Source organism: Denticeps clupeoides, unplaced genomic scaffold, assembly GCF_900700375.1.
Source record: "Denticeps clupeoides unplaced genomic scaffold, fDenClu1.1, whole genome shotgun sequence".
Lineage (NCBI taxonomy): Eukaryota > Metazoa > Chordata > Actinopteri > Clupeiformes > Denticipitidae > Denticeps > Denticeps clupeoides.
Window position 1 is genome coordinate 202,501 of NW_021630105.1, and position 10,000 is coordinate 212,500.

The window sequence follows — 10,000 nt, forward strand, 5'->3', positions numbered from 1 at the left end:
TAAATATATTCTGTTTAATAGTAATTCAGAATAAACATGCCATTACTGGTGTTGGATTTATTCTGCTTTACTGTTTTTGTTTCTGCATGAACAGTGGGCTGCATCATGATTGCTCAGCTGCAGTGCATTGTGGGTCGAATTGGGCAGCTTTTATATGCTGCTGACCTTCACTTTTGAGAGCTTGCGGGATCATGCATGAATTGAAATAAGTAAAACTGCAGACCTGACGTTGGACAACAACAGTATCTGGTGTTTAAACAACGCCGGCATTCCGAAAAGAAGAAAAAATCCACCATCTGTGGTGCTACGCGGTTTGGAAGAAAAGCATCTGGACGTGTTTGGGATGAATCATGAGTGAAAACGTGGATCTTTACACAGAAAAACAGGTAAAAGGACACCAGCAGAGGGCAGAGATCTGTGCTGACCGGTGGACGAATGTGAGGCGGGTAGGTGGGCGTGGCCAGTACCCACCTGTGGAGCAGTCGTGTCCGGTCCAGTTGGGGTCACAGCTGCAGGTTCCCGTGTCGGAGAGAAAGGCTCCGTGGCCGGAACACTGGTCCAGGCAGGACGCTCTGGGGCTCTCGCAGCCGGGACCGCCCCAACCCACGAAGCAGTGGCACTCGCCACGCACACACACTCCACGCCCTGAGCACGTCGGGTCCAGGCAGTCCACTGAGAGGGGTGCACACACACACACACACACACCACACGGCGGTACTGGAACATCCCAACATCACTGGCTCTTGGCCCTCAGCAGAAACATGTTTTTTCATGGAGTAAATCGAACTATTCGGTGGTGCTGATTGGATTTATCGAAGATTGAAGGCCGGGATGATTGATGGGTCGGGGAGAGCTGACCAGGAAAATTGGAGACCATCTCGCAGAAAGGACCAGAGTGGACACTGGGCTAGAAATTTCGGCTTGTGCCATGGCCGCTGCTGGAGGGCGGGGACCCCCATGTGGTGTAAATGTACGGCCGGGTTGATGGCCAGCTTTTCGCCGGTCTGTTCAGCGGGAATAGAAGAGTTATCATGCGGCCGTGCCCCGGCAGGGTTTCGCAGCCTACATGATAATGCTCATACACGAGAGGACAGGTTGGAGGAGAGATGTGATGGCGGCGCCGGCGTCACGGCGTGACATGAACGGGTAAGGGCTGTTATAATAAGACGAACAGGATCGCTCGCCTCTTAGCAGATGGTTTGGGGGCCGGGCACGGAGATCAGAGGCTAACTGACAAGCAGGCCTCTCCTGGCAATTAATCATCGGCGCTGAAGGTCGCCGGGAAAGAAAGGTAGAAGTGTTAAAGGGCCAGGCCTCACATTCCCGACGCCGGACCCGAAATAGAATAGGGGGTCTGCGGGTGTCAGGAACCCCCATTTATCAAGCCCCGGCGTCATTTTTCAACTTGAAATGAGAGTCTTCCCGAGCTGACAAACTCAATGGCCAACTTCAATCTTATCTCTCACGGCCCGACTGGCTTTCTTCCCGGCCAGCGCCACACTGGTAGCGGCCGCCGGATTAACGCCGCCTCTCTGCAAATTCAGCTTATTGGATTTCAGACAACAAAGGGAATTGTTTCCATGCGACTAAAGGAACGAAACGGCCAGAACGTATGGAGCTGTCAGTCTGGCAAGGGCGTAAATGAAAGCCCCGCCCATTGTTGGCGAAGGTGCCGCTGGTGCATTCTGGGTCTTTTTAATGGCGATTGGCAGTTACCTTCCTCGCAGTTCTCGCCCTTGTAGCCTGGGTTGCAGATGCAGGTGCCCACGATGCAGGTGCCATGGCCACTGCAGGCCACGTCGATGCACTGATTGGTGGGAACATCGCACTCCGCCCCCTTCCAGCCACTGTGGCACGTGCAGCGCCCCTTCAGGTACTGACCGTTCCCACTGCACAGCACAGGACAGGTGGCTGGGAAACAGAAAAAAGACGATTTAAATGTCCAACAGGCATTTTTTTACAAATCATTGTAACTTTTTGATTGGCTAAAAATGCAGTTCGGTCACCTCTTCCGCAGTCCGGGCCCCGGAAGCCCAGGAAACAGTGGCAGGTCCCAGCGATGCAGTCGCCATTGCCGAAGCAGTTGCTGGGACAGTCGTCAATCGAGTCTGAAAACGAGCAGAAATAAACTCATGGACCATGAACCTCGGGCTGGTAGCAGCCAGGTGGGGACCACACGCACCTATGGACCCAAAGACCACAAAGTCCCGGGTTCAAACCTGACTTAATACCATCAAGACCCTGAGCAGGATACTTAACCCTGAGTGTCCCCAGGGGAACTGTCCCTGTCTCTGGATAAGGACGTCGGGTAAATGCTGTAAATGTAAAATTTTTACCCTTATCCAGAGTGACTTACAATCAGTAGTTACAGGGACAGTCTCCCTGGAGCAACTTAAGGTTAAGTGTCTTGCTCAGGGACACAATGGTTAGTGGGATTTGAACCCGGGTCTTCTGGTTCACAGGCGAGTATGTTACCCACTAGGCTACTACCACCTTGTAAAGGTCCAGGGGGACTTGTCCCTGTCTCTGGATGAGGACGTCGGGTAAATGCTGTAAATGTAAAGGTCCAGGGGGACTTGTCCCTGTCTCTGGATGAGGACGTCGGGTAAATGCTGTAAATGTAAAGGTCCAGGGGGACTTGTCCCTGTCTCTGGATGAGGCCGTCGGGTAAATGCTGTAAATGTAAAGGTCCAGGGGGACTTGTCCCTGTCTCTGGATGAGGACGTCGGGTAAATGCTGTAAATGTAAAGGTCCAGGGGGACTTGTCCCTGTCTCTGGATAAGGACGTCTGGTAAATGCTGTAAATGTAAAACGTATCCCAGCCTTGTGGAGTTCTGCTCCTGGGTGGACAGCTGGTGGATGTAGGCGAGAAAGGTCTTCGGCTGGCAGCGATAATAATGCCGGAAACGTGTACGTGACACTTTTCACTGCGGCATCACTACAGACCCGACACGCTGTCCCATCACTACAGACCCGACACGCTGTCCCATCACTACACACCCGAGTGTCTCATGGAGAAACATTGATAATCGCACCGCTTCTGCATCCCATTCACATGTTTTACCAAATATCGGCGCCGACCCGGCCCAGCAGGACCGGAATATGTCCCCCCTCGACCACCGCCTGCAGGCTGCTGTCGCACCTGTGCTTGGGCCACCGAACAAAGACGCCTTTGTGTTGAACAAAGGAATGGAGATGTGAGCCGCGGCTGGAGAGAGAGTCCATCACCGTGCAACAGAGAGAGTGGGAGGGACTCTTTCTCTTACATCTTAAAAGTCAATCGATTTAGGATCAATGATTCCATCAATCGGTGCACTTTTGCGACAAGCTAGCTGTTTTTGGAGCTGTTATTTTGCGAGAAATTGAGTGTTATTTTGTCTGTGAATCCTGGCTTTTTGGGAGCTTTGATGGATTCCATGGAGAAGCTCCGACTCTGAGGTCCCTTCGTGTTCTCAGCTGTGGCTTCAGATGGGAGATGTACCTTCTACAGGCGGAGAAGCGCTGGGATGTTTACACGCCGAGGTGGGAGGCCGGCTGGAACAAGAGAGATGGACAGATGCTGGCATTCCAGCATTACATCCTGTTCTCTGTCTTCTAATACGCCGTGACTGAGCCCTGACATGGACTCTACACACAGGACAATTGCGGCGGCCTTCCAAGCCTAACGTCAGCAGGAACATGTCCGGCCACCGTGGGACTCGGTCCATCACCACTGCTTTTTATCGTCTACCAAAACCCAAGACCTGCCTTCAGATGGCGCTGCACCTGACTGGGTGGTTGAGGGGCGGGGCAATGGCAAAACAACATAGCCTGAGAGGACCAGTACGAACTTGGAATTGCTTCTGGATTGACAAACGATTGGCTGATGGGATTTCCGCCTCTGGCATCTTTAAAGACCATTCTCATCAGGTTTCATGTGCCACGCCCCCTCCCCCCCACGCCAGTGGCAGGGACAGCTGCGGCCATGCTCCCGTCCTCCAATCATGGTGCAACAATTTTAATAGCCCAGGGTGACAGATGCCCCGCCCGGTGGTAAACACCATGCCGACAATGTCATCCCTCCAACATTCAGTATCGAATTCCAACCGGGACTCTTTCTCCCCGGAGGGCGAGGGAGAGAGGGCATCTCTCTCCTCGCTGGTGCCGCAAGGACAGATATCCATCGATCTGAGGCCGCCGCCGCCGCCGTGGCCCGCCCACCTGTCAGCCCCTCCCCTCCCCGGTTGCAGATGGGCCCGGGCCCGGGAGCGTTTAATTAAGGCGCACGTGAGAACAGCTCCCAGCTGCCACTCGGATGAAAGTCGACACCTCAGGGGCTTCCACCGCTGCCACACTAATATACCTTAAATGCAAACAAAAGAGGAGAGGACAAAACAATTCACCTCCACCGAGGGGGAGTCTGCAGCACAGGCGGAGAAGGAAGCGCACAGGAAACAGCCATGCATGCATTTTAGCTATAACGTACGTAGAGTTCATGCAAAAACTGTATATGAAGCGCAAACAACAAACCTACAGTGGTAGTAACTAGTAGGGACTAGTAGTAACCTACTAGTACCTCATAACCCACCACCCACCCTCTCTTCAGCGTAAGAAGAGTCACTGCTGGAAAGAGAACCCGAAATATTTAGAAAGATCTTCCGTTCTGGGTTCAGTTACTGTCATTTTTTGCTAACTCATCAGTAACTCACACTCTTCTCTTTTCTCTATCGTTCACCATTCACTCGACCCCACTACTACATCCTGCCGGGGGAGTGTCCTGGTGCGGAGTGGTCCTGTGACCTGCTGGGACTCGACCCCACTACTACATCCTGCCTGGGGAGTGTCCTGGTGCGGAGTGGTCACGTGACCTGCTGGGACTCGACCCCACTACTACATCCTGCCTGGGGAGTGTCCTGGTGCGGAGTGGTCACGTGACCTGCTGGGACTCGACCCCACTACTACATCCTGCCGGGGGAGTGTCCTGGTGCGGCATGGTCACGTCCACTACTACATCCTGCCGGGGGAGTGTCCTGGTGCGGAGTGGTCACGTGACCTGCTGGGACTTGAACCCACTACTACATCCTGCCTGGGGAGTGTCCTGGTGCGGAGTGGTCACGTGACCTGCTGGGACTCGACCCCACTACTACATCCTGCCGGGGGAGTGTCCTGGTGCGGCATGGTCACGTCCACTACTACATCCTGCCTGGGGAGTGTCCTGGTGCGGAGTGGTCACGTGACCTGCTGGGACTTGAACCCACTACTACATCCTGCCTGGGGAGTGTCCTGGTGCGGAGTGGTCACGTGACCTGCTGGGACTCGACCCCACTACTACATCCTGCCGGGGGAGTGTCCTGGTGCGGCATGGTCACGTCCACTACTACATCCTGCCGGGGGAGTGTCCTGGTGCGGAGTGGTCACGTGACCTGCTGGGACTCAAACCCACTACTACCTCCTGCCTGGGGAGTGTCCTGGTGCGGAGTGGTCCTGTGACCTGCTGGGACTCGAACCCACTACTACATCCTGCCTGGGGAGTGTCCTGGTGCGGAGTGGTCACGTGACCTGCTGGGACTCGACCCCACTACTACATCCTGCCGGGGGAGTGTCCTGGTGCGGCATGGTCACGTCCACTACTACATCCTGCCTGGGGAGTGTCCTGGTGCGGAGTGGTCACGTGACCTGCTGGGACTTGAACCCACTACTACATCCTGCCTGGGGAGTGTCCTGGTGCGGAGTGGTCACGTGACCTGCTGGGACTCGACCCCACTACTACATCCTGCCGGGGGAGTGTCCTGGTGCGGCATGGTCACGTCCACTACTACATCCTGCCGGGGGAGTGTCCTGGTGCGGAGTGGTCACGTGACCTGCTGGGACTCAAACCCACTACTACCTCCTGCCTGGGGAGTGTCCTGGTGCGGAGTGGTCCTGTGACCTGCTGGGACTCGAACCCACTACTACATCCTGCCTGGGGAGTGTCCTGGTGCGGAGTGGTCACGTGACCTGCTGGGACTTGAACCCACTACTACATCCTGCCGGGGGAGTGTCCTGGTGCGGAGTGGTCACGTGACCTGCTGGGACTCGAACCCACTACTACATCCTGCCTGGGGAGTGTCCTGGTGCGGCGTGGTCACGTGACCTGCTGGGACTCGACCCCACTACTACATCCTGCCTGGGGAGTGTCCTGGTGCGGAGTGGTCACGTGACCTGCTGGGACTCGACCCCACTACTACATCCTGCCGGGGGAGTGTCCTGGTGCGGAGTGGTCACGTCCACTACTACATCCTGCCGGGGGAGTGTCCTGGTGCGGCGTGGTCACGTGACCTGCTGGGACTCGACCCCACTACTACCTCCTGCCTGGGGAGTGTCCTGGTGCGGAGTGGTCACGTGACCTGCTGGGACTCGACCCCACTACTACATCCTGCCTAGGGAGTGTCCTGGTGCGGAGTGGTCACGTGACCTGCTGGGACTCGAACCCACTACTACATCCTGATTGATACATAAAAACTTTATTATATTATCACACTTTGTCTAAACCCGTTGTCCTGTATGCTTTATTCCGAGTAATGCAGCACAAAATAAAGATCATAATTCAAGCTTCTGTCTGTGTGTATCCACTTGAACCCACAGTTTTCTTGACCAGCAGAGGTCAAGGAAGTGCATGAAACGTTTAAAAAGATGTTGGTGATACTCACCAACCCCCGTGGTCAGGAAGGACACCTGCTCGGTCTCTTTTCCATCGTTGTAGACCGCCAGGTGCCAGATGCCCGAGTCCATGTACTGGATGAAGCCCGTGTCGTGGGTGGTGGTGGGCATCAGGCTGCGTGGCTGAGGAGCCACCACTGGTCCCTCCAGGCCCTGGATTCCCTGAGCCAAGAGCCTCCTTCCGTCCAGAAGCTCCACAAAGTCAAACTGGAGACAGCCAGACCGCAGACAACCATTAGGACTGACATGTGAGCCGCTAAGTGGGCCTGATCGCCCCTGTGCTACCAGTGGGCCCAGAAGCTCCTGTGTTGCTTATTCAGGCAGAAATAGCTCACAGTCGCGGTGAAACTGCCGCGCCGCGAGTGCCATGGAAACCAAATTCCCAATTAAGAGATAAAATCCAAAACCAATTAAAAGTTACTGTTTACAAAATAGCATCTGCGCAAGATGCTTCTCATTCTGCAGGCGACTCAATGAATAACAATGAGGCCGCCTCCCCTTTCTCCGCCCGGCCTTCATTCATCTGCCACGCGGTGGACAATTCATCATAAACACCGAGATGGTGGTCAGCGGGTGGACGAAGCTGAACGCTCATCGCGCATGCAGGTAGCGTAGCTGAGAATCGCAAGACGAGCTCCGAGAAAATGACATTCATCAAAAACAGAACAGAAACGAATTATTACGTTTCATTTTGGTTTGTATCTCACATTCTGCCTGATGCTTGGTACATGCAGCAGAAATGCTCACATGTTTGCATGTTACATCTTCAAGGCTTTATTACATTAAAATGGTCCAATTTTAACATGGGGGATAAGTGGCACCAAAAGGCAAAGCTCAACATGCATGTGTTTGAGGTAAAGAGTCAGCGGAGGACGGACTCATCCTCAACGCGCAGGCAAGACCGAGATAATTATTCAATTTATCACGGGCGCGAGGCCATTTCTGCATTTGTCAGGCAAACAAATGATCACGGAGCAGCGGAGTAAAAAGCGACCAGCATGCATCATTTCCGAAGCCCGGCGGCACCCACCTGCGTGTGGGACGGGGGCAGGCCCCGCCTCCCGTAGATCCCCACCAGCGCGTCCTTGCTCAGGGACACGTTGAACTTGAGGTACATGGGATGGTCGATGAAGACCTGCGCCCTCCAGAAGATTCCGGCAGGGATCTGCTGGCCGACCTTCCTCCCCACGTCAATCTCGCCCATGTCTATGAAGCTGTCGTCTGGGAAGAAGCCGTCCGGTTTACCTGCGGGCCGAGTCGAGGTCACTCGGGGCTCCGGTGCCGCGTGTACATAAAAGCACCGGATTTTTAATCACTTGCCCGCCACGGCAGGAGAGAAAGCGACCCGGCCGCGCGTTAACGGCCCGGCAGAGGAGCCGCCGCATTCTGCGCTGTCCATATGCTTCACAACACGCTGCGGTTATTGGACCCGATGGAAATGCTAACATCTGCTCGCATGCGTAGGAAGGGCCAATTTCGGCAATGATGTCTACTAAAGGAGACGTACACACCGACAGGGCCCTCCGGATTTGGTGAGTGCCATCGTAGCGGCGCGCCCCGTGCTGCAGCAGATGGCGGGCTGTCGCTCAGAAAAAGTCTTAGCAGGCACGACCGCTCCCAACGTACAGCCTTCCTAACGTGGACGAATTTTATACGTTCATTTCAAATACTGCAGAGCAGACGAGCAGATCGTCCAGAAAGTTGGCCTGAATGCCACAGTTCAGGTGACAACACGGTACTGATGTCAGTAGTGATGTAAGAATGGACTGTGAATTATCAAGAAAATATCGATAAAAACTAACTGCAATTGGAAAAGCTTTATTATAAAAATAAATGCACGGATGCCGCATGATGGACGTGGGGCTTTGGTGAAAGAAGGACACATTTACCAGACGCCCTTATCCAGAGGGACTTACAATCAGTAGTTACAGGGACAGTCCCCCCCTGGAGACACTCAGGGACACTCCTACTGCACCAAGGTGGCAAACGTAGATTACGTCTTTTGTGTCCAGTTGTGTCCTTCTTTCACCAAAGCCCCACGTCCACCATCATGCATTTTATTTTCATTATTATATTTTTGGTTATAATGCAGTTTTGGTTGCAGGGTTACTAATAATGTTTTTTACGATTAACATTTTCAGTCATACCTTCTGTAAAAATGTCGTACCGTGAACTTAAATGACAATTTGAGCACATATTAAAATCCGTAAAACGTAAAAGTTATTAAAGTATTCGTAGCAGAAAGCGGTTTAGCTGTGAACGGGCTCGTGCTGAGCACCACTCATCTTGTGTGGTATAAAGCGCTTCACACCGCATAGACGGTGCCGCGTCGCGCCGATCGACCGCGTTTCACTTGACGCCGTTACTCTGCGGAGCAGAATTAGAAAGCGGCGCGTATCGATTTCCCTTCACCGGCAGCTGTCACTCACGGCCCGGGCTCGGCCGGGGGCGGGGCGCGGCGGTCCTCGCACCCTCCACCTTCGGCTAAGCGACTCTGCGCCTCATCTATATGGTAATGGGCTGATCCTCCACCTCATGTCGCCGGGCCGGGTTGTAAATGGAATGGATGAATCCGGACACTGTTTGTTCGGGAAAGAAACTTTTCCGAGCGTACTGGCACTCGGAGCGTCACGTTCGACGCCGCCTTTCATCCCGCGCCAAGCGAAGGAGGCCGGGCCGGGAGATTTATTTTGGACCGGCCGTTAATCCCCTTCGTGGCCCAATCCCTAAAGCCTCCAGGAACCCCCCCCGCCCCGGCAACTTTCCCTGGATTACCATGCGGATCGTCCTCAGACCAGGAAAAGTTGGCTGAAGAGAACCGACTGTCCTCGGCGCAAAAAGACGACTTCGGAGCACAAGGACGGGTTTGAGCCGCCCCGCGCGGGTCTGATGCGATTAATGGCCGAATGGCCGCCGCTTACCGTCATCCTTGCCCCTTCGATCCGGCAGCTCCAGGCCCGTGTTCCCCAGCGGAGGACCCAGGTCGGTGGGCAGGGGCGGGCGGCTGGTGTTGTCCTCCGTCAGCTGGAACATCTGCCGCTGCATCGGCTGCAAGTGCCAGTTCAGCCCGAAAAGCTGCATGGCTGCAAAACAAAAAGAAGCAACAAATGGACCAGACGGCCGAGAAGTGAGGACCATGCGGATCGGGACGGCCGATAAAGGACACAAGAGACGTTTAATGGTTAACGGCTTTGTATTTTACGTGCTGACCGCGCAGGAGACGGAAAAAAGGCGTCGTGTCACCCAGACGCGCTGCCAAGGCCCCGCGGGAGCCGCTATTCTTCACTTTACTAATTCCCAACAATGCCGGCACAGACAAGGA

General features: G+C 54.4%; 1 protein-coding gene across 1 annotated transcript in view; it reads right to left on the minus strand.

Moving 5' to 3' along the window:
- The window catches only part of tenm4 (teneurin transmembrane protein 4), a 69,291-nt gene that overhangs the window by 45,767 nt on the left and 13,524 nt on the right, over nt 1-10,000 (minus strand). The window contains exons 6-11 of the mRNA XM_028969140.1: nt 9,600-9,761; nt 7,709-7,923; nt 6,669-6,885; nt 2,007-2,108; nt 1,717-1,911; nt 472-672 (exon numbers count right to left, since the gene is read on the minus strand). Coding sequence (XP_028824973.1) covers nt 472-672; nt 1,717-1,911; nt 2,007-2,108; nt 6,669-6,885; nt 7,709-7,923; nt 9,600-9,761 — 1,092 coding nt within the window. The remainder of the gene's footprint in view (nt 1-471; nt 673-1,716; nt 1,912-2,006; nt 2,109-6,668; nt 6,886-7,708; nt 7,924-9,599; nt 9,762-10,000) is intronic.